The sequence below is a fragment of the Thermobia domestica genome, chromosome 14, assembly GCF_964235325.1.
Source record: "Thermobia domestica chromosome 14, izTheDome1.hap1.1, whole genome shotgun sequence".
NCBI classification, from domain to species: domain Eukaryota; kingdom Metazoa; phylum Arthropoda; class Insecta; order Zygentoma; family Lepismatidae; genus Thermobia; species Thermobia domestica.
In genome coordinates this window covers 64,371,993-64,397,236 of record NC_137467.1, presented here as the reverse complement: position 1 = coordinate 64,397,236, position 25,244 = coordinate 64,371,993, and the positions used below count along the sequence as shown (strand labels likewise).

At 34.1% G+C, this 25,244-nt stretch overlaps 2 protein-coding genes across 6 annotated transcripts in view; one reads left to right on the top strand and one right to left on the bottom strand.

Moving 5' to 3' along the window:
• Window positions 1-25,244, bottom strand: part of LOC145669707 (uncharacterized) — a 925,722-nt gene that overhangs the window by 182,373 nt on the left and 718,105 nt on the right. The window lies entirely within an intron of this gene.
• Window positions 27-8,337, top strand: LOC145670607 (uncharacterized). 2 transcript variants are annotated; one of them, XM_081739401.1, is made up of 4 exons: window positions 27-136; window positions 2,729-2,888; window positions 4,762-4,867; window positions 8,126-8,337. In XM_081739401.1, the coding sequence occupies exons 1-4, from the start codon at window positions 77-79 to the stop codon at window positions 8,157-8,159; spliced, it is 360 nt and encodes a 119-aa protein (XP_081595527.1). In that variant the 5' UTR covers window positions 27-76; the 3' UTR covers window positions 8,160-8,337. The 2 variants fall into 2 exon arrangements, with proteins under 2 accessions (XP_081595527.1, XP_081595528.1); XM_081739402.1 differs by lacking the exon at window positions 4,762-4,867.

The following is a 25,244-nucleotide window of genomic DNA, read 5'->3' as shown; positions in this document are numbered from 1 at the left end:
TGAAGTGGAAATGACCGAGAATCAATGCCAGGATGAAACAGTGAAGATTATTTTACGGAAACTTCCTGCTCAAAGCATGGAAGAGTTCGATCAACTAGAAGACCAATTGGGAAACGCAAAACTGCAGAAAGAAATGGTACAGTATCAAGTTTTTGAATTTTATGCATTTACTTAATTCTTATGTTCGGGTTTTGAAGCTTGTCTCTTGAAATGAATAATATTTCCTTGCTTATGAATAGGGTTAGGAAAAAACACTTATTTTTGGTTTAAACCAGTTATTTTTTAATAGTTAAGGTTAAAGCGGTCATATGCAGCAAGGGGCCTGGGCCCAATCCGGACTATTAGACCCTTTCCCCAGTCTGCCTGATCCTAAAACTAAAATGAAGAATTTCCCAACCCTTGATCGTGCAGTATCGCAACTTGACACACTTCCGAACTGAACGTAATGGATTTGAAGAAAAAGATAGTTGGCCTTTAACCTCGAGATGAACTGGGTTACTGTCATTTCTCGCAATGGAGACCGAGTTCTTCTCAAATTGACTTTCGTCATTAAAAATATGTAGGAGCCACGGGTACTTCACTTTAACTTAAAGTAAATATTTACAAAATAAAAATGGTTTGAATTTTAAAAAAAACTGTTTTTTGACAAGTCTGGCTATAACCAGAATTCGAATCATTTGATTGGTGTAGTGGAGAGCACATTTGCGTTCAGTGCTCGTGGTCCCGGCTTTATTTGCCGGTGGGGGTACTCTTAAACGAACTAAGTAGGTCCAGGCTCCTTGAACTTACTGGGCATAAAAGACCTTAAGATGTAAAACCCAAAACTTTCAAGTCATTTGAATTCTCTTCCTTTGAACCATTCATATTATTATTAATTTGAGTAAGCAACTTTAAAAAGCGCCTGGTTTAAACAAACGAACCTAGCTCATAGCATAAAATCTTATTTGGACTGTATGTAACATCACCACGGCATGACAACTGTGAGGAAAACCAGTGATAGAGGTGAGCAACATTTCATCTTTCTCTTAATAATATTCCAGGGACTGCTTGAAATCTCATTCTATTGAAAGTTGAGATTGTGTACGCAGTACTTCATGTCAGGGGGAGAAGTGTAAAATAACTGTATAAATATGTGAAACAGTTTTCGGCAGTGCGCGTGAAAGTCAATGATAGACATTTTAATCAATACTACAATTTTTCAGCTATTAAATACAGAGACAAGTATTTTTTTTTTGGTTGGAGCTGTATGTTATTTGACATTTTTGGGAACATGTACCCCTTTTGGTTAGCACCTCCCTATTTTACTTTATTGATTCTACTATTCATTCATTACCAGTTCCACGTATAGTTTACTTCTTTCCTATTACAAATTCATACCTCTTTCTGTTAAGTCCATATTTCTTAATCTCTTAAGTGTGGATTTTTCTTTTACAAATCAACTTCGAGAAGTGAATACTTTTTCGCAAAATTCGTTTGCAAATTTCTTTAAAATAAAAAAATGAAAATTGAGAATTGTTTCATTGTATCCATTGCAACAATACTTCCACAATATTCTGTACCAAAAGAAGAAATATTACTTCGAAGCATATTTATGGTGTCCATACTTAGATGCAGTAGAACCAAATTCACACTTATATAGAGGGTGTTAATGAACTATACTGACAAACTGTAACAGGCGGTTCCCCATATCAAAATAAGAGAAGTTCATATGGACCTGTGGGGAAAAGTTCATAGTTTCATAGCTAGGACTGTCCAAAATCGTGAAAAAGCCAAATTTCGAGAGACCCTATTTCGGATTCGAGAAGCTGTGGATGGTGATCCTTATGACCGTAAAGGAAGTCAAGCTAATGCAGTCCAAAAATGCACATTTCATTAATGTTCAATGGATATACAGAGTATTCCCTGCAGGGTGAAATTTTGAGATATGCTCTGACTTTAATGATTGGTCCAGAGTATGCAAACGACACGTTTTCATAACAGTGTACAACACGGAATCCTTTGGCGCGATGTCAGAAGTGTTAAGGATCAGCAGCAGCACGGTTTCTCGTACTCGGGAAAACGCATGTGGCGATGTTTTCTTTCACTCTTAAAAGTGAAGAAAACGTGAAATATACCGTGACGAAATACATCGCATCACACATTATTCTGAACACGAAAAAACATGAAGCTGCCGGTTCCTAACACTTCCGACTTCCCTACGAAGCATTGGATGTCCATTGTTGTCAAGGCTTACCTCCTGCCTACTTTGGAACCTCCTTGAAATCAGGGTATACCTGAAAATTGTATTGAGAGCACATCTGAGAATTACACCGTATACGGAATACCCTGTACACCCATTGAAAATCGAAGAAATATGCAATTTTGGATTGTGTATGCGTGGCTTCCTTTATGCTGATAAGGACCACCATCCACACCTTCTGGAATTCGAAATAGGGCCTGTTGAAATTTAACTTTTTCGTCCTTTTGGACAGTCCTAGCTCAGAAACTGTGCAATTTCGCCATAGGTTCGTATGAACGTTTTCTCTTATTTTTATGTGAGGAATCACTTCTTACAGTTTGTCGGTATAGTTCATTAATTAACACCCTGTATATATATATGTCTTCCGCACTACGACTCCATTTTACAGAGCATCATATATTTACATCCTGTACCCTTAAGCAATTTGTGTATTTTTTTTAAATATACGTTCGGTTTATCATCATGTAACATAAACTGTCTGGATTTCAGGTTTGTCACTTGTCTAAAATTGGTGGTAACAACGTTGCTGACACAGTGAAGAGAGTTATAAAGCGATTAATAACTGACGAAGTTGCTAAGGAGTTCAGCTGGCTGGGAATGCGAAGCAAACGATCTTTCTCTTCAACGCTGACCTTCGTAATCATCCGTGGTAAGCAATATTTCTCACTCCTTCCAATTGTTTTCTATTTCAATTACACAGTTCTGTATTTAAATATTTGTAAAAACATGTTGCTCAGCAATAGCAGCAACTATTAAACGAAATCAAAGTCTCAGAACATAAATGATTTTAGGAGATAGGATTTTAGTAGATTTCAAGTTTTTGTTATTAGTTTCAATGTTTCGGATAGATTGACATTTAGGGAAGATTGTGGTCCCTTGGATCAACATTGTTTTATGTTACTGTCTCAACAAGTTAATATCACAGTATATTACTCGCGTAGCTTACCATATGATATTTAATATAAAAATATTAATATATATAAAAAGAAGAGGATTTTTTCATTTCCTTGTTTTTTGATTAAGGTACAAGATCCACATGTAGCAGTGATCACAACATGCTGGATCATCTTGGATCCCTCATTTCATGTACGCAGAATCATGGAAAAGTAAAAGTAAAATAGGCTTTTTGTAAACGTACATTACACCCTTGTTGCAAATTTTAATTGAAAATTGCAATTTGTAGGTTAAAATTGTGCCTAATGAAAAATTCTAATTTCTTGTTGAATTTTTTGGGATTGCAGTGGCTCAGTACTAGAATGATTCCTCTGGTGCGTGGGGTCGCTGGTTCGATACCTGCTCCCGTTCTCTTCATTCTAGTATTTTCATTCGTCTCATTATCATCTCTCCCTTAGCTTCGGTGCATGAACTTGAAGCATCAACTTTAAAAAAATGCTCAAATGTAATTGTACGCTCCTTTTCATATTTTTCAGTACAGAAGAGCCAAGATTATCCGAGCATCCATTAATTGAAAGTGATCCTGATGAAAAGGGAAGATATACAGAATAGCGAATGGTATAAATTAAGTAAAATAAGGAAATATTAAAAGAAATTCCAAAGATTCGAACGACCGACCCCGAGATCATTAGCTTAAATCTCTAACACACGTGGATATTAAACAGCTACTTATTCCCTGTCGTATTCGGAAAATGGTAGTAACTGCTTCTCTATAGCTTTTATCCTTCTAAATTTTCATTTTTTATCTTTCCTTTTACGTTCAACTTAAAAATAATAATTAAAAGTGCTGTATAGTAATTAACATAGGCCTAAGTCGCTATATACTACACCTCACCGTTACTATTGTACCAAAAATACTTCCTTTCATTTTTCACAAAGTTTATATTATCCGGTGTCTACCTTAGCTTGAACAGTCAATGCCCTACAGCACAAGTTGCGTAAAGTCTGCTTCCTCCTTTAAAACAAGCGAGTGCCCATTTTCCCAGGTCTTCTACCATTATGATCTTTGGTTTGTTTTATACTGAAGTTGCTCTTCTTTCGATCCATCCTGGATATTTGTCTGCCCAATTCTTTATGGCATACGAGCCCAATACATACTGTAAGGAAGTGGGATACTCCCGCTGCACAAAAAGCCGAAGACATACCCTCCTCCAGTAACATGCTCGTGGAGGTGACTGCGTAGCAAGTAGGACGCTTACCATACTATATGGGTCCGCATGTTATAAGGCAAGCTCACCTCTTGCCCAGTGCCGAAACCCACGGTGTCATATTAGCAAGAATCATACCCAATAACGGAAAATACCCTGAGCATAAGGGATAGGGGACTCGAATATTTCATGTCGTTCAAAGTCATGCAGAAGTACTACGAACATAATGATGAACTCTGTATTTCGTCCCGGATCCAATTGGATGTGTTAGTCACCACTTAAGTGAAGGGCTGTGTCACTGCTGTCCCAGCAACGGCCATATTGAAGTACAGGATTTAATTTAGTTACATTGTCTCTCTATCCGTCATTATGTTAATTGCTTTTGAATAAACAAGCTATAATGCTGGTGTTACCTTTCAGACGCAGTGAAAAGAAGCAAAATAGAATGGACGGAAAATGATATAGAGAAATCTATAAGCAGTTGGTTGAAGAGAGCTCGAGAACGCCTTGAAGGACGTCAAAAACGGTAGAGTACTTTCCATAATTTTAGAAATTTTAGTTGACTATTGACATAATATTATTTTAAAATTGTTACTGGCATTGAAGATATATATTATGCTGTTGTTGTTAATTGTGGTCTCGCGTGGCATAGTCGCTAACGCACTCGCTTTGGTGCGAGCAATTCAGGATTCGATTCCCTCTATTGAAATAATTTAACACCTTTTTCATGTTAGCCATCTTGAATAAGTTCTCTCCTGGGTTTTCCTCTTCACACCATTCAAATGCCGGGATCGTACCTAATCCAGGTCTCAGGTCGCTTTCTTCTTTGCCCCTCCCCTGGATAGTGTGCTCGCAGAGAAACGTCATAATACATGATGTTCTTAAGGCCGTAAGTGCTGGTAATGAGCATAAATCTGTAAAAATAAATGTTCTTGCGAATATGGAACACACATTAATATAATCAATACTAACTTTAAATACTCCTGTAGAATGAAATTTGAAATTTACTAAGCTATACTCCACCCGAATTGGTGTATGGTATCAGCAAATAAGCTCGCAGTGCACTGTTCCCAAACCTTCAGTGAGGAATATAATCATTCATAATTGTCCATAAATATGAACAAAATCGATTATAAATGATTAGATTCCTCACTGAAGGATTGTAACAGCACATTGCACGCTTATTGGCTGATGCTATACGCCAATTAGGTGACGCGGGGTATAGAAAATGTAATTGACGTTAGTTGGACATATTTTGAGTCATCTGTATTTATGCGACAGATGTAGATGAGCATTTTGTTTTAAAAAAAGCAGATGTCAGTATCATAGTAACAGTTTTGTAAATAGGTTAATGCTGACTTGTATGCTGTTCACCTTACCATTTTCCCAACGTACACAAATAAGAGCTTTGACAACTCCAAGGTTGTACTTCTTTGCCAAATAATCTACATAAATGTAGTCAAAAGTGAAATGACAAATGAAATCTTTGAGTTTACCTCCAAGGTTATGCCGGGTAGGCCAAAGGACTCAATGTACATGATAGTAATGGTGAGATGAAGAAAGTGGGAGGAAACGGTAGAATTCCGAGAAAACCCATGCACGCGCTGTTTATAAGTTCAGATCAGGCGACATCAATTGTTCGCGATATACTTCGCGATTCTCTGTCTTCCTTCTGAATATTGATCTTTGTGTGAGAGAGCTTTTTTTTTTTTTTTTTTTTTTTGTAAATTTCTGTTTCATTTTTTGTTTTCAATTTGGATATACACACTGTATAGTAATTATATTTGAGTTTACTTACGCATCTGTTTTATTGATATTGAAAAGCATATGCCACACCCACTAGACCTTAGAACAGAGTTACAAAGCAGTAATTTGCACTAAGTTCGAATGTATTTTCTCACGTAATATTGTAAGAACAGTAAAATATTCAGAAACTGAATGTTGAGTCTAATAATTTGAACACGTGTGTAAATCCTATTACCTCGTGTTAAATCAAAAACCAAACATTACTGAAGCTAGTCATTCACATTTGTGTGAAACAAATGCACATAACTTGAATTTTACTAGTAACTAGCAGCGTTCACCCCGCTTCGCTGCGGTCACCCCGGAACGCAATAAACTTTGTTACTTAGATAATTTTTACTTTTTCGCTTTCAAGTGATATGATAAAAACCATAGAAGATTGCAGTAAATGTTAACATTATATCGCCTGTCATTTATGTTAACCCGCCCCGCTTCGCTGCGGTCACCCCCGAACGCAATAAACTTTGTTACTTAGATAATTTTTACTTTTTCGCTTTCAAGTGATATGATAAAAACCATTATAACGCCTGTCATGTATGTTAACCCGCCGAGTGACACGGTCATGCGGGTTGCATATAAATACGTTTATTTTTATACCTATGATGAACTAACAAAGGATTTGTACGTAATGGACACCTGAATGGTCAATTATCTCAAGACACTGGTAATTGAAAATTAAAGTGATATGATAAAAACCATCTAGGGTCCAAATCCTAATAACCCCCCAAAAATAAAAGAAATTGGTTCAGCCGTATTAGCGTGATGAGCGGACAAAGGATTTGTACGTTCTCTTTTATATATATAGATAGATAAATGAACCGACTGACAATCGCTATACTCCAGCTATCAATTACCTGCACATTTTCCCTATAAGGATTAGGAGCATTTATTTATTTATTAGGATCACGCAGGGAGGCTTATAGTGCTGTACTGTTAGTACATCAGGCCGTCACTCCCCACGATAACTTTTGAACGGATACGTTGAATGACCACATCGCCTCATTTCTAAAGATAACAAAGCAGAAATGAAACTCATCTAAAATATGATCAAAAATAAGCTTTTATATCACTAGCCTAAATATGACCTCAATCTAAAGTGTGGTTTAAATATGCATGTATATGACGATTGAAAACGACATTTTTGTATTCACAAGAGTCAGAAATTTGTTTAATTATACTTATAACATATAACAGGATAAATATATGACATGTCGTAGAAATCCAAGCCTTAATAAAACCTTTATTTGTAATTGCATTAACTCCGACACTGTGACTACTTTTACAACACAATGTCTAGCCGACGTTTGTATCTGGCGAGCAGACTGAGAAAATATTGTACGTTGTTTGCACTGTCACTGTTCATCGACAAGTGTCACACTATTTAATCTAACCTCTATCATGGAGAACCAAAGATAGGATTAAAATATCATCGTAAAGTATTTGATACCCGATAAACTCTTCCCGCATAATTTTATTTATTTATTTATTTTTAATTTTTATTTTATTTCATTTTTTTTTTTTTTTTTGCAAATATGGAGTCTAGATTGGGTTCGAACATATAATTATAGGACGATTTCACAATATCTACAGCTTACTCAAAATAAAAGATTCAATTAAGTATTTATAAAGTTGAAAAATATGGAGGATAGGAAAGTATTTTATTAATAACGAACGGTTCATTTAAAATTTCCGAAATTATATTGTATGATTGTTTCGAAAAACTAATTAATCTCGAAAAAAATGCTGCTGTATGCAGTAAATAAAATATAGACACAGTCATAAGGGGGCACGTTACGGCACTGTATACATACATCGAACGTTCACTGAACGTACTTTGGGCATATGTATGCTATGTGTGTTGTATCTTCTTATTCATAGCAATTACCTGTTTAGTTTTAAATATAACAACTATATTGACATAATTTAGTGTGTAGAGATTAATGACACTATTGATGTCTTAATGTGTGACCTTTTGTTTCAGGTCTGTTGGTGAGGAATGCAAAACAGGCAGTTGAAAATTACAGAAAAAAAGAAAACAAAAGCTTTCAAGGACAGTTCACTTCACTTCAAATACTAACTTGAAATATTTTTTAAAACATAATAAAGAGGTTCATTTGTAAGCCAAAAAGTTAAATTGTGAACAAGGTGAACTGAAATGGTTTAAATAAACATTTGTGTTACAAGATCAAAGGATGTGTACTAATAACCCGAAGTTGGCTTGGAATATATATTAATAGTTTAATAAATATGTTAATCTTACTTTATCTTTTTTCATTAATATATGTACTGCACATTAACTTCCCATAACAAAAATGGAAGTCAACTTTGTACAGTCACCCACGTAAGTACCTATACCCTGGTCCGTTATAATTCCGTTACATGAAATCTAGGTATTTATGAAGATAACTGTACAATCATCTTTTGTCTTCCTCGCGTGTGGAGAAATTACACATATGCAATTAGTGTTCAATTCTTTGTTTTGTAGTATTGAAGAGTAAAGCTACAACAAGGGTGTATGTCCTTTTTTTGTGGAGAGACTTGTAAAATGTAGTTGAATAATTCTTCACAGTCTTTTGGAATTTCTTTTTGCGAGTTAATGTATTTCAAATATAATATCCGCGTAAAAAATTAAAGGTCTGATTTCTGAAGTACATTTTACAATGTTTCTACAAGTACTGTTCGATTACTATCCACTTTTTATATAGCCTTTATTGTAGACTTCAATGTTTTGTTTAATGTCATTTTTATTTCCACAGCTACGATAGTCTGACGATCTATGTGTGTACCATTATGGATTTCGAATGCAGTGCTAATTAGAGGTGGCTCGTGAGAGAAATCACATCGGTAAAACTAAAGTTTTCTCGCCTCGAACTAAGGGGAGAACGCTACCTCATCCACTAAATAAATGTTGCACATTGTTATACTTCAATAATATGCATTATTTAGTGAATGAGTTAGCATTCTCCATTTTGTTCGAGGCGAGGAAACTTTAGTTTTTAGCGATGTGATTTCTCTTACGAGCCACCTCTAATTAGCACTGCATTCGAAATCCATAATGGTACACACACAGATCGTCTGACTAACGTCCTGTGGATGTCCTTGTACATACTTACGAAACGTCCAATGGACGTCCCTCTACATACCTATTAAACGTCCAATGGACGTCCCTCTACATTCTTATGCAACGTCCAGTGGATGTACACTGAACATTCGATGTACGTCCGTTTTGCCCCTATGGACGAATACTGGACATCAGTGTACGTTCATACAACTCCGTATCTGCCATCCATTCGACATACATTGTACTTCCATACAGGTCCAAATCGGATGTCCATTGGACGTAGACTGCACTTCCATACGGTCTAATGGAAGTTTTCTGGACAAAAGATTTACGTCTATAGAGGTTTACATCGACGACCAGTGAACGTCCATAAACGTACACCTCGATGTCCACATGACATACACTGAACGTCTTCTTACGTCCATAAACGTCTTATGTACGTCGGCAATGTCCCTCACTAACCCACTCGCTCTCCAACAAATGAACATGTAATGGAAGTTCCATGGACAACTATTAAGATCTATACAAACGTCCAGTGGACATACGATTAATGTCCCGTTAAGGTACACTTTACGTCCATGGTGGACCATCTATGGACGTTTACCGTATCATACTCGCGAGGTGACATCTGGACGTAGTAAGTTGGTCCATGTTACGTCCAGAGGACCTGAATCGGCTCAATTTCTGGACGTCCTTCGTCAATTTTTGGACCATATTTGGACGTACTGTGGACGTGCCTGTGCTGTGTGGGCTGTTACTGGAGAACACAGCTGAATCATACGATGACTATTTTTACAGAAATTTGTTCACCCAGATGGTAACAAATCCTCTTTCTGCTCTTGAAGCTGTATGCTCACATTCCCTATCTTCGATTTCTATTACGCCTCCTGAAGTCAAGTCACATTTGTCACCTCTCCTTGACTATCGTGCTCTTGGACCCTACAATATTTATATAATCTTCCTTCGCAATATTACCGCGCCAATTGCTTATCCCGTGGTCTTTTTATTTAATAGATGTTTTACAGAAAGTACTTTTCCTCAACTTTGGAAACAGACTAACATTTTTCCAATCTAAAAATCTGACACTATTTCTCTTCTCTTTCCGTTGGCAATCCTTTCCGAGAAAATCATTAAGGATAGACGTTACAAGTTCACAGCCCCTCGTTTGAATATGATATATATATTTAAATATTATATTTCTGTTGTTGTAACTTATTATGCATAAAGTTTTGAGGACTGACATTTACAGCTGCATTATTACATTTTTTGTCATTACTGGTAACTCTGAAGCTTTCACCTGTTTGACAGGAATTAATTTGACAACTTCTTTGAGTGTTCCAAAAGCAGAACTGATTAGGAATGCAACAACACTATTTGCTAAATTTTCGGAATTATTAGACGAAAAACCAAGTATATGTCCACTTTTATAATCCAACCTTTGTTTAACATAAATTTCGTCAACTAATAGGTTCACAATTTTGTCATTTTCTGTAAGACTCTTAGTAACATGTTTTAAAAAACCGATATTCTCCTTTCCACAAGCAGGATTTACAGCAAAAGAAGCAGTTTTTGCAAATACCTTGGATGTGGTAAAGATAAAATATTATCTTTAACCTAACATGCGAATATTTGTATAGTTAATTATTTGGCTCGTCTCATTAATAAATAACTTTTGGTGAGACTGATCTTAAATGTATAATACGTACAAACTTTTAATAATTCTGTGACGTTAGGTTTAATGAAATGTGATACTTTGGCGTTCAGATATTTTCAATTTTTTATACGGGAAAAACCAGAAATAGTATCTTTGCTTACTAGCTAGAACGAATTTAGATATTTAATTTGTTTTTTCTTCTTAAGAGAGTTTATGCTCTACATAGGAAGAAGTAAAAATATTCCAGTGCTAATTTTATATTGAGTCTTGTTCCTATGGGATAAAAAATCTAGAGAAAATGACTCCATTTTATTTGGTATTAAATAAATATTGTATGTTTGTTAATGGTTGTATAGACTTTTGTGATAGGGATAGGATAGCGTCAATAAAACACAGCTCCTAAACAGATTCAATATTCAGACTGCACTTATTCAAGGTATGCTGGCGGACTTGCTGTTTCTTCATAAAATTAACCTTCCTAGTCTCCTACAATTTGAGGACTAACATAATATAGATTTTAAATGGTATTTTCCTCCTATAAAGTGAGTCATGTGCCTACAAACATAGCAGTGTCCCCATTCTTCTGAATCTATTGCACACGGAACATTCTTTGTAAAATGCCAATTAAACAAAAAATAATTGTTAATGTAAATTGCTTTTCTTGGTGTTTTACAGCATACTGGCATCGTGTCAATTTCTATGTAATAAAATGATGTAAATCAGTCGAAGAAGCAAAAATATCCCTACCCCTCTCAGTGTTCTAAAAGTGTTACAGTGAAAATTCAGTTGGGATGTAATGTTGAAAATTTCAAAAGTGTGTTTATCAACATTATACAGAATATTCAGAAAATTTGCCATAATTCTTCATTTCTTGTTTCCAATCTCTTCTATTTTATAAGAATACGACTTTCATTTTCTTGCAATTTTGAGGTATTTAGATTGATGTATACTTCTTTAAAAGTAATTGAGAGCTTGGATTCGTTTATGTCTACTAAATACTCAATTTGACAATAATATATTCGATAGGGAAAGAGCCGAAGTAGTGGAGCATCTCAAAAATGCTTCGATGTTTTCCTTTCGAAGCTCAAATTTTATTAATTAAGGCTATACAAAATGTTGAAGTATGACAAAATAGTAAGTGAATAAATACAGAATATTTTGTAATAGTTAAAAAGTATGGCAAATATTTTTTGACACGAAGTAGTTGTAAATTGTAAATAGTGTTAACTTATTTTTAAAATTTCAACCAAACCAACTCATATTTTACATTAGGTAAACCTGTTGTCTTTCACGTGGAGTTAGAATCTCAGTTCATTTGTTAAAAACGCCGTAAGCATCTATACTTCATTTAAGAGAATAACATGTAGATGTTCAGAAATGTACTATTATTCAGATGAATTCATGAACAATAAATCAATGTGTTTGATTAATCCCAGTAGAAGAAGGAATACATCCATAGATGAAAGAAGAAATATAAAGTTTGATGTAGTTTTTAACAGAAATGTCGTTGATAATACAATAGTTATGCATATATAATTTGTGAATATTATACATACATACATATATATATATATATATATATATATATATATATATATATGTGTGTGTGTGTGTGTGTGTGTGTGTGTCTTTTATGTTTTATTATCCATAAACGTTGTTCGTTAAAAAAATGACAATGTTTACTAATCCTTTAACTGGTTATGAAGTAGTACTACGTCATGGCATATTTGCAGTGGAAATGGCTACGACGTAGTACTCCGTCTTGACTATAATGTCATTAATGTTTAGTGGCAATGAGAAAGGTTTCACTTGCAAATTTTTCTTCTTACATTTAAATCGGAAACAAATTAATAGATGACTTTGAATGCCCATAATGTGCAAACAACTCTGGCTTTTGGAATAACAGATGACACATTGTTGCTCGTAAGAATAACATTGCTTCTGCTGTAACAAAAGAAGGAGAAACTGCATTTCAAAACATTATCAAACGTCTTGCTGAGGCGAGGACGTCTTTGTAACGTTTTTAGTTTATTCTTGTGTGCTATTGTTGTTGGTGTGAAACATATATCATTGTTTCATAGTTCTACTAAGTAAGAATGTCTTCCACAAGTAGAAAGAAGAAAGAACAGATGTGTGATGATGAGAGAATGCGTAGACCACTTCAGGATGACGGTTCAAATGATAGTATGGATGACTGGCTCAATATAAATGATGAAAGCGAGCCAGCGACATCAGAAGTTGGTTCAGAAAGTGAATATAGTGATTATGCTCATGATAATTCGGACACTATGACTTGGAGTTCCAAGCCTTGTGGTTACGACGTAGTACTTACTACGTCTTCCACCTGAGAGTACTAATTTTATGAAAATTTGCCAGTTAAAAGAATAATATGAAATTTATCGAACTGTATATCTCCTTTAAATAGTCGGATAAGATTTTGAAAAATGAAACGAAATCTTTGAGTTTTACGTCCCACGTTTATGCCGGTGAGGCTAAAGGAGACGATGATTATGAGAAATGAATGAAATGGTGGAATGAAGAAAGTGTGAGGAAACGGGAGAACCCCCGAGAAAACCCACGCACACGTTGTTTGTCCACCACAAAATTCACTGGATAAGATTTTGAATCTTTATATAAAAAATGAAATTGGTTTTAGATTTTTATACCATAAGTCACCGCAAAGCATCTCGACGTTTAAAGAAGATGTGAAATATTGAAAGAAAACCTATTATTAGCTAGGAAAAATGAAAATAAAGAAAAAAATTTAAAAATTGAATGAGGGAAAAAATAAATTAATATGGACTATGGATGACAATGTCCTTACATAATTAACATTTTAGGACATTGTCATCATTCTGTCCAATTGATGACATAATAAAGGCTTGTGTATTAAATATATTGAGTTGAAATATCATTATCCATCATTAAAATTTTGTATTGATATAAATGATGAATTTAGAAACATGTATAAAATAAATCAATAGTGGCATCATCAAGATTAAACAAGGAAAACAATATCAAAGTGTTAAGAATTCTTAATTACAATATCTAGAGGAAGGAAAGCCATATGAGAAAATTTATGGAAACTGATTAAGACAAAATGTACTGGTACAATTGAAAGTGTACATCTAGATGGAAAATATAAAACTTTATTTCCACAGAAATATGCATGACAAAAATACGGAGTAAGTCTTAAAAGTAATAAAGACAAAAGATCAATTATGCGTTATGATGGGATGAAGTATATTTCTCTTTGATATTTTACGATTTTTATAACTGGAATTATATAAAAATATGCAAAACGAGTTGTTTATATAGAGATTCCAAAAAAATTATCTGTAGTTTCAATATTTCGTATGATCAGCTTAAGAAATCGGTATATGCAATTTAAATTAAAATTAATAGAAAATTACACTGTCAGTATACCTACTTGTAACTAACATGTAACAATTTAAGCACTCTTGTGGTTATAATAGAAAAAAAACTATCTTCTGTTTTATCCTTATAATTTGGTAATCAGTACTACACTCGAGAAAACTTAATTTTAGTTCCCTATTGAGTTTTGATTGATCTTTGATTTGGGTAATTGATAACTGCGTTAGAGCAAAATAAAAATTTTAAGAATTTGGATTTTTCACAAGTTAATTTTTAATTTTTCGAAAAATGACATTCTCTAAAAAGTTTTAAATTTTATGCTGAAGATAATGATTCTCTATTTTCAATTTAGGCTGAAGATGACAACATTAGAGCAAAGAAATATTTCGGTGTTTGAAAGTTTCATGTTTATTTTTGATTTTTCGAATAAATATTCTTTAAGAAAGTCTTATAATTTTATTTAGAGGCTACGTTAGAATATTTTATTTTTCGATTTTTTTGCACTGGTTTTATCAATCAATATTTCTTAGTAGACTTACTGATTTTTATCATAAGTATTGGCAACGCTTATAGGTTGGATTGTATCAGTCTACCAAAATGCAATATTAAACCTCTATTTCTGCCGATGTGAGTAATTCTTACGTTCAAACAACTATTCGTGTACCTAATAGATGGCGTTTCAATTTATCAATTTTTTAATAGTTGGAGAAGACAAGTATTTCTTCATATATACAGACCGATTTTAGCATCGTTTTATGAACCTGGAATTTAATTGTTCCTGTTCACTTGTGGAGTTCGTCACATATGAGAAAATTAACGTCCAACGATGAAGGTTCGAATTCACTTCCAGCCGATGAAGATTTTTACACTTTTTCCAATTCAGCCAAGAAACATTAAGTTGATGTGAAAGTAAATAGAAGTAGTGATAAAAAGCAAGAAACAGCAGCAGAAAGAAACAGTCAGAAGAAAAAAGTAACAGTAAAATGAGAAGCAAAAAGCATCACATGTGGAAAGTAATCAAAAAGAAAGGAACTGAATCGAGAAATAAGTGAGAAAAATAAATAGAAATCATATTATCTATCCAGAATGTGCCGTTGGTTTCTCTCTTTTAAACCTTGTTTTTCTTAACTTTTAGTTATATATTATGTTGTTGCATACACACATGCAGCCAAATTATTAAAAACGGCGTTGGAAATATTCAAAACGGATTTGGAAAAAGATTGAAAAGTGAAATTTTTTCCATGTTATAAATTTTAATTATCCAATTAAAGGAAGCAAATGATTTATTCAAGGTTAGAAAATGCCCTAAACCGTGTGTAAATGGTCTGTTTCAAAATATGTTCAAAAAGGAAGCTTTTTATATTGAAAAACAAAACCGGATCCGAACAATCTTATAAATCAACGACGCTGTAAATGGTAAAAGTCATACTACTGCTCTCTAACCTCAAGTAAATAATGCATCTTCTTTGATATATCCTTAATTCATGCAATGCTTGAAAAGATAAATGAACAGTTTAGTTTGGCATTATATAATGAAGAGGAGTTAAGGAAAATCAGTATTTATACATGGACGTTTGCATATCGCGATAATTTAATTGCCATATACCGTATTAAAGCCACAATGTTGTTTAATAATGTTGAGTAAAACCTGGATAGATTAAAGTTAAAACATACATAAGTTTAATATGTATATATCGCATTTATTTTTCAGCATGTGTTCTATTGATATATATATATATATATATATATATATATATATATATATATATATATATATATATATATATATTGAGATCCTTTTCTGTGTGAAATAGTATGTGTTATTAACACTTCTCGTGGGTAACGAAAATTATGAGTATATAATGGAATTGCTTTAATGATACAACACTAATACAGATTTTGTTCTATATTATTATATGGTGCCGTTCTCATATTATTTTGCTATTTTAGCATAATTTTCTCTTACTGGCCTTAGTTTAACTTTTGTGTCCTTGAAGAATACTAACATTGACGTTTATTGTGTTAAACTCCGCCTGGTTTTCAGCATGTCAACTATGACTTATGCTTACATCAGGTTAGTTTCACATATGCTACTTTAGGGTAGTTTAGGATAGGTTGTGTTAGTTTAAGTTCACTTAGGTTGGTTTGGGTTAGGTTATATTAGGGTATGTTAGGTTTACTTCAGATACCTTAGTATATGTTTGGCACGGCAAGATTTACCTAAATTTAAACCTTAAACTTTTCTTTTACATCATGACTTCATAATCTTTGCGTATTTTTTATGTGTAAAATAAGAAATTATTTCATTCTGTAATAACATATTTTACGTGATCATTTTAGCATCTACCAGTAAGCAACTTTACCTCAGAGTTAGGTAAATTACTTTCTCGCAACTGAAAACAGAATCTCCTATTTCATGAATATTATAACTCGAAAATTTTATGCGAACTCAAAAATCTTGTAAGTTACGGTAGTTAACCATTTGGGATGTGATAATAAGTTCATAAATGATTCCTTCAGTTTCTAATTTATAAATTTACAATACAGTGATATACACTACTGGTTCTAAGTCAGTAAGTAAATATAAACGAAAATTATCGGTTTGCATACCATTCTCAGAATCTAAATTAAGCACTATGTATAAGAGGTATAGGACTGGAGTTGCCTAATTCACGTACCGATTAACCATCTGCTGTTAGCTTTGCCGGTAATGAGATAAAAACAACCATGGTCAGTCATGTGCTAAGAATCAGCATATTGAGTGCAGAAATCTAGTAGGTTTTGGTCACTACATACCCTTGCATTCACTTCTATTATTATAGAAAATTCTCCCTCTTCCCTTGGAATATATATATATTTTTTAATGGAACATATTCCCTGTTACTTTTAATTACAATTTAAGCACCGAGCTTTATTTGTCTAACTTGATGGTCATTGCATTTCTGCATACACGATTTGAGCCTACTCTAATCGGAAGGATAAGCCTTCATGGAAACGAATGCAAAAGAAACCTAAACGAGATAATACAACAACATGTATTGAGCATATTTAAAATCGGAGCAGCCATCTATGAGGAGTCTCAGATTCTTATGGTAAATCTTAGTACCCCTATTCATTTTAAAAATACGCACATTACTTTAAACCCCAGGTATATTTTAATGTACTAGTAGCATATTTGATTCTTTTGTTAACGGTATCTCTTGTGACGCGAGGACTAGAGTAAAAGCAGCGAAACCAGAAGATCTTGGTAAATTGTAATAACCACAGAGCCAAATCCATTATCCAAATCCAAATCCAGGATGAGAGTCGAATTGAATTACGCTACCTTGAATTAATTTTTAGCATTTTAATTTGTTAGCGTGGTCATATGACACGTTGCTTAGGGTAAACTTTCTCTCCAGAAACAGTCAGTTGATAAAATGTCCAACTTTCTTCTAATCGTTTAATAATTTGTGTTCATTAACTTATTATTTTAGTACTTGCATACATATTTCAAGAAGTTATTAAGTTATGAAACTATTTGTAAGAATGCAATTATCCAAGAGTATTGATATAAAATGAAGACAAAATATTACTCGTAGTTAGAAACATTAGTTATGAGGGAAAAATAAACATATTTTAATACATCTTAATGAACCATATAATAATGTGAAGCATAAATTGCAAGTTAAAAGATAACTACACTTAAGATACAGCAAAACCGGTTTACTACGCTATGTAATGCAAATTGCAAAATAACATCTGTTCTTTTTGTCGAGAAATTTTTGGTGAAAGATGCTTTGTATAAGTTGTTAAAATGGTATTGCATTCTCGAATTAACGATTCGTTGTTAAGGAGTAACATTTGTTAAATATTATTTAGAAATGAAAACTTGGTTAAATTATGCATTTATGTTATCCTATTCGTCAAGGTATCTCTGTAAGTAGGAACATCAAATCTACAAATGTGCAATGGTTTAGATGTTACAAAATGTCTAACTTCTTTTAATATCATATTCCTAATATACACTCATCTAACATCTGTTTCTTTGTATAGCAGTAGGTAACGCTGGTTTTTGTACCTGATCTTATTGTTTTACATGTAATTTTAAAATCCTTGGAATCAAGTTGATGACATAGTACAATATCTCCTAATTTAGAAGAAACCAAACATGACCATAAAACTTTCTGGAAACATGATTTGTAATATGAGAATGTTAATATTCAAGTGGGTTTCTTTTTGTTCTAGCGAAAGAAATCTGAAACTGATGCTTGGATAGTTCTAACGGTGCTTTAACACAAACTCTACCACTTGAAACATATTTGTCTTTTAGAGCTTCTCTTGTACACTTGAAGGTGAAACGAGCTTTTAGTCAGAAATATTCTGAAGCAATATGAAACCTGGGATTGCGTTTGTGAGTAATAAAATACTTAGAGGTACCTGAATGAATTCGGGAGATTATTTCCCACTAACAAGGAATATGCGAGATCTCAAACACTCAGAACTCTACCGCAATGCGCTTAGAACATACATCGTTTATCCTGAAAGCAATAGTATGAACGAAATGAAATGAAATATTTAAGTTTTACGTCCAACGATTGTGCCGGCTTGTATGAACCATTCACATGCAAGACTGAGAGTCTTACGACGACAGATTTAATAACAGCAGTGACTATGCGGCAGTGATTAATAGCAGCAGTGATTTAATAGGTTTATAGATGGCGAGGAAACACTCGGAGACGCATCACGTGACGGAAAACCAAAACATATAAAAAATGAAGATCTTAAGGCAAAAATTGAGAACAGTGGCCAGACACGTGAGGAACTGGGACTATAATTGAGTGTGAGTGCAGAAACCATCCGGCAGCACCTCATCGAAATTCATAAAACTTTGCAAAATACTTTGGAGGAACACACTCTTGGATATACAACAGTAGCGACGTATATGAGGCATTTTAAGACTGGTCATCGTGAGACTGAAGATGAATCTCGCTTAGACAGGCCGTTAAGTGCAGTGACCACGGAAAGTCCACAAAGTGCATGACAGATGATATAATCATGAAGGATGGGCGCATATCGATCAAAAACATTGCTGCGTGTGTGGGGATATCGCGTGAGCGTGTGGGTGTCATAATAGCATAATATTTGGATATGCAGAAAGTCAGTGTCAAATGGATCTCAAAACGTTTGAGTGCTGATAAGAATAGAACACGGGACCAGATGTCACAGGAAATTTTGCAAAAGTTTCGAAATCCTGGTGAGTTCTTACGCAGTCTGGTGACAGAAGATGAAACATGTCTGTACTACTACGATTCAGAGAATAAACAACAATCCATGGAGTGGTGCCACAGTCTATCTCCTTGACCGAAGAAGTTCCGAAGCCAAAGATCAGCTGTGATCGAAGGCGCTTGCATCGGAGTTAGGGAAATGTAATGTGTCATTCTTATCAAATATCTCAAAAAGGGTGAAACCATCAATGCTGGGGTTTATTCCAACTGTTTGATTGAGCTGAAGAAGGCTCTGAAGAAAAAACGTCGGGGAAAAGTGAGTAGTGGTGTTCAGTTTCTCCAGGACAATGCACCCTCCCACAAGACTCATAAATGTCTTGGTGCAATTGGTGGTGGATCTGAATTTCACGTGTACCTCATTGACCCTACTCACCTGATCTGGCCTCCACAGTCTGTAACCTCTTCCCACATTTCATAAAACATCTCAAAGGCAAAAGTTTTCCATGCGATGAGTCACTCATTGCGGAGGTGGAGGGCTAGTTTGCACAACAGGACAAGACCTTCTATTTGCAAGAGTTAGAAATATTGCAACATCGTTGTGAAAAGTGTATTGAGCTTCGGGGAGAATACGTTGAATATTGTATTAAAATGGTTCTTCCAGGTAGGTCTCTTCTTGGTGGTTTCATGAACATTCCAGCCTCCCGTCGTATAGGTCCTAAAATAGATCTTCCTTGAACATCTACGTTGACATATTCAGGTTTTGATTTGTGCTTACTGATGTATTTCGACTGTTCTTTAAGTGGAATATTTCTATAATTTGTATTCTGTCCGAGAGATAGGATTCTATCCAGGATACTGATACCGTATCTCTACAACTAATTTAATAAACTCTTGTGGTCCATGCAATCTAGTGGTTTATTCAAGTCACAGAAGATAAAGAAAGGATAACATTTTGTATCCATGGCGTGTTTGACGTAATAATCAAATCGTAGATAGCAGTTTGAGTTGATTTCTTTTTAAAAACCGTTTCGAGATGAGTATATAATATTACATTTAAAAGGTTGATGTAACGAAGAAAGGAAAATATTTTCAAATATCTTAGGGAACATTGAAATAAGGGAAATTGATCTGTAATTTTCCACTTTACCCCTGCTCCTATTTTGTGTAATGGTTTTACGATTGATGGTTTTGATTTCGTTAGAAATGTAAGATTTTTAAAAGATGCATTGATGACACAGGCAAGCTGGAAGCTACTATTTTCGCTGTCTTTTTAAATACAAGTGTAGGGTTTTGTCAATATCAGGGGAAATATTATTGTTTAATTTTAAATAACAGATCCTACTTCCTTTGAAGTAACTGGTGTCAGTAGCATAGAATTTAAGGTCATATTTTTGTGGGCTATGTTTTGAGAAAGATGTCTGATTCGGAAGTTTTTCGTTTTTTTTTTTTCAGCCGAACTGAAATGCGCATTGAAATGATCCGCAATCCTAATTTATTTAAAATTTCGTTTGAATTGTCTTTGTGTAATTTTGTTTTCCTGATTTTGTTCATGTCTGTCAGTCTTCTGATTTAATATTTTTCATGTCGGTTAATTTTTATTTTGTGACTTAATTATCAGTGAATCTCAGTAGTTTTGTTTGCTTTGGCGTATTACCCTTCTGTATGTTTTCTTATACTTTTTGTAAATATCTTTATAATTTGTCTTTCTACACTTGATGTGTAGTTCCTTTATGGTTCTGCTACTTATGATAATACCATTGGTAATCTACGGCTTTTTTCTGCCTTGTTAAACATTTTTAATTTTGTTATGGAATGAATAAGGTTCATATCTCTATTTAGGGGGGCGCGTTGGGTCTGTGGTGGAGCGTTCACGTCAGGTACTTGGGGTCCGTGCTTCGATCCTCGCTCGCGCCGTGTGGACTTTGTGGTGGACAAATACCGTGCTCGTGGGCTTTCTCAGGGTTCTCCCGTTTCCTCCCACCTTCTTCATTCCACCATTTCATTCATTTACCTTAATCACTGTCTCCTTTAGCCTAACCGACATAACCTTGGGATGTAAAACTCAAAGATTTCATTTCATTTTCATATCCCAATTCAAACTTTGAAATGAAAATATTATATTTTGCATTTACTGTACAAATTATAAATTCAGTAAGGACCAGGCTTTTTCACATAACAATTGAAGAAAATTATTTAGATTGTTGTCACTGAAATCTCGTTTGTTGATTAAAGTATACGATTCGTTTGATGGTTTTCCGATCTCTTCCATATCAATATAGAAGGATATTGCGTCATAGTCTTAATAACCGAGTCTTGAAACTTGGATTGCATATTTCCAATTTTCTACGTTTCTTGGCGCGTGGGAGTATTTATGATTGCAGTTAGGTTAAAAGTGCTTAAAATCAATTCAAGCTCAGTTTTGGATCTAAAGTTCCAATATTTTTCAAGGAAAATTTTTCTTGTAGGCCTTATATCTGGAGAACTACACACAGTGTAGCCTAACCCAAACTATCACTGAAATCAATGTGATGTACTTATTCCATAAAAAATTATGAAAACTCGATTTAGTGTCCGTTCAATACTTTTGTGGTTCCTGATCCACAAATTCATCAAAAAGTCGAATACATTTCAATCAAAATTTTTCTTGTACATCTTTTAACTGGAGAACTGCATATAGCATAGCCAAATCTAAGCTGTCACTTAATATGATGTACTTATTTCGTAAAACATACGAAAATATAATTTAGGGGCCCGTCAAAAATTGTGTGGCCCCTGATCCAAAAACTAATTATTGGCCAAGATCGTTTGATGCGTTATTTGCATTATTCCTAAAATTCTTGACAAACGTCGCATTCTTTTGATCCACTTCTATGGATCATTCCTAAAATTCTTGTTCTTTTGAATCTGTTAGCCAGTCTACATTTATATCACCACATAATTACGCTTTCTTTAGGTATGTAAGTAATGTGTCTAATTTGGTGTAGAAAATGTTTACATCTTCAGACGTCGATCCATATAACCCCAAAACGCAAATTCTAAATGCATGTAAATATACTGTTACCGCTTCTATATATATTTCCGGGACAAAATTTGTTATGTTTATTTCCTTAACCTGGGCGTCTTTGCATGTTACTATTCAAACACCGTCACACTTTGCAAATGAACGCTAAAAGTTAATCACTATTCTATAGTCTTCTACATCGACATAATTTTTGGCTCTAGTATCTAGACAGTGCTCTGTTATACACAGTAGTTTAACTGCTGGAGTTCTCCAACAAAAATGACTCTAGGAAAATCTATTTTATTTCCTAAACCTCGTACGTGATGATGAAGTACAGTTAATTCGTTATTGTTGTTTTTCTAGTAGCGCTTTGGGAGGTATCATCATGATTAGAAGAGAAAGAAAATCGTAAGGTTTCTAATTGATGTTTTACTCTCATCAATTGGACTCACTGCAGTTAATTTACTCTCGACACATTCGCTCCTTGTACTAAAAATCATCATTGTTTTCTCCAAGGTTGGAAATTAGTAACTTTTCTCCTTCTAACTGCATATTTTCTAAATTTTGTGCTGGACTAGGGCTTGATACAGATTTGCCGCAAAATAAATCAAGCTATATGTTACAACAAATAATTTTTACTTCTTACATTAAAATCAAGGCTTACCTAGTATGATATTTGCGACGGATGGCACTGATGGCTAACACCTTAACATTGTTAAGAGGTTTACATATCTTCATTATTTTACTACTGATTTTGCGCTTTTCTTCATTCACAGCAGTCATAACAGTAGGGAACAGTACTCACTATAACATTTGTAAGTTTTGTATGAAGTAAAGTATTGTGCAATGTATTGAAACCTATCTTCTGCTTCGTTTTACACCACATCATTTGTACCTTCGAAAATAACAACAGTATCTTTCAACGTCAAGTTTTTCAAAGTTGTGGATAAATGTTGCAGTATGTTATTTTGATCTGCATCTGGCTTTACAATGCCCAATGATATAATATTCCAACCCTTTATCAATAAGTGTCTTTGTAATTAAGTGACTATGGCTATGTGCCACCACAAAAGTCTTACTTTGTACATTTCCTTTAGATCTATTATTTACACCATTTTGACCCTTGTACCATTCGATACAATCATTGTTTTTATGGCTGTGTTTTTTCAATGGTTGAGTGATTCTTTGTACCCTCGATTCACATACGTTATTACGAAATTCAGACATACTATTCTCATGGGAATCACTGAGGTTTAAGGGTTCATATGGATTGTTCTATTACTAAATTTGCACTCATACACACATTTGTTTCGTTCCTAACCGCCGTTTTCTTTGCTAAGTGTTCCTTTATTACATCACTCCACAAACTACACAGACAGATTGTGAGGCTTCCAAAACCATAATTTCATTCTTAACACTGTCGTCTGTTAACAATTTTATAATCTCGTCCTTTGTACTCAAGATCTGCTGAAACTTAGAGCAGGATTTTCATTTCATCCTTGTATTAGTCGAACCGAATGATAAATAAAGCATTTAAGTGTTACCAACGGTTTATTTCTTGATAAACTCTGTAAACTACGGTGCATGACACTACTGAGGCATCAGCAAGGCTTGTCCAAACACGGAAGATGGCAACGAATACTTCGCACTATAATATAGCAGTTCAAAAGTTATATGGTTCCCAGACTTGTAAAAATTCTTAGATTGAAGATTAACGCAAATTTTCTGCCAACAAATAGAAACACAAACCCTACATCGCTATTGCGCAATTAATTATATCTCAAAACATAACTAATATATAGAACTAGTTCTGCAAGATGGATATCCCCGTCGGCCCTATAAACGGAAGATCAAACACTAGATTCACATTACAATTTTAACATCTATATATCCCCTCTTATTGTTTCAAATTTTCACCTAAAGTTCATTAAGCTTGCCAAAGTTGATCTCCATATTCAGTGACATGATATTAAGAAAATACATGACAATCACTTTGCTATGCACTCGTTGATATAAACGACGTTTTATTTCCATGTTGAGTTTTGTTAGTTGTTAGTTTAAAAACGTCTAAATTAATAAAATATGAAGTAACACCACGGTTTGCTTCCTTCTGTTAATTTAAATCATTACACTACATTCACATAGCTTACATCAGTCACAATTAACTCCGTAAATACACCATAATGGAAGTATGCAATCGATCGAATTGGTGATATGGCCATTTTGCTAGCTATCGCTTGAATACTAAATTATGGTATTTGATATTATGTATTTTTATTTACATACAGTTCTAAGTAATAATGAAATAGTAAGTATTTCTTGTTTGATCATTTCAGCTGCTATAACAAAGAGTGCCCAAATTCCGTGATAGTTTTATGGGGGCAACGACTACATCTTCCTTTTTCCACTTACTTGCATCATTAACTTTACGTTCGTTGATAAAAGTAATCGAGTCTATTAAATTGTCCTTGCCAACCTCTGTTGACGCATCTGGTGCCCAGATTTGCAGATATCAATAGTGAGGAGAGGTTCCATATGCTCTTACCCTACCAAATTGTGATATTACATATTCTTTTATAGTTTTTCTAAATTCTGCCAGCCTATTTCCATTGCAGTGAGATCCATCTTCCTTTTGCTAGTCATATAATCTAATATTACCATGTAGTTTTATTTACTTCGAGAGATTTATAACGCCACTTATTTGCTATAGGTGTTTAACCCATGATGGTAATAACCTTGATAAATGTCTCTAGTATATAGTCATCAATATATTGTAAAATACTGATCCTCGACATTTTAGCT

Bases quoted from the DNA above. Each gene is read 5' to 3' on its own strand.
- LOC145670607 (XM_081739401.1), top strand. From the start codon at position 77: ATGGAAGAGTTCGATCAACTAGAAGACCAATTGGGAAACGCAAAACTG. The intron at 2,889-4,761 runs GTAAGCAATATT...GTTACCTTTCAG, and splicing joins GACCTTCGTAATCATCCGTG to ACGCAGTGAAAAGAAGCAAA. The intron at 4,868-8,125 runs GTAGAGTACTTT...CTTTTGTTTCAG, and splicing joins CTTGAAGGACGTCAAAAACG to GTCTGTTGGTGAGGAATGCA.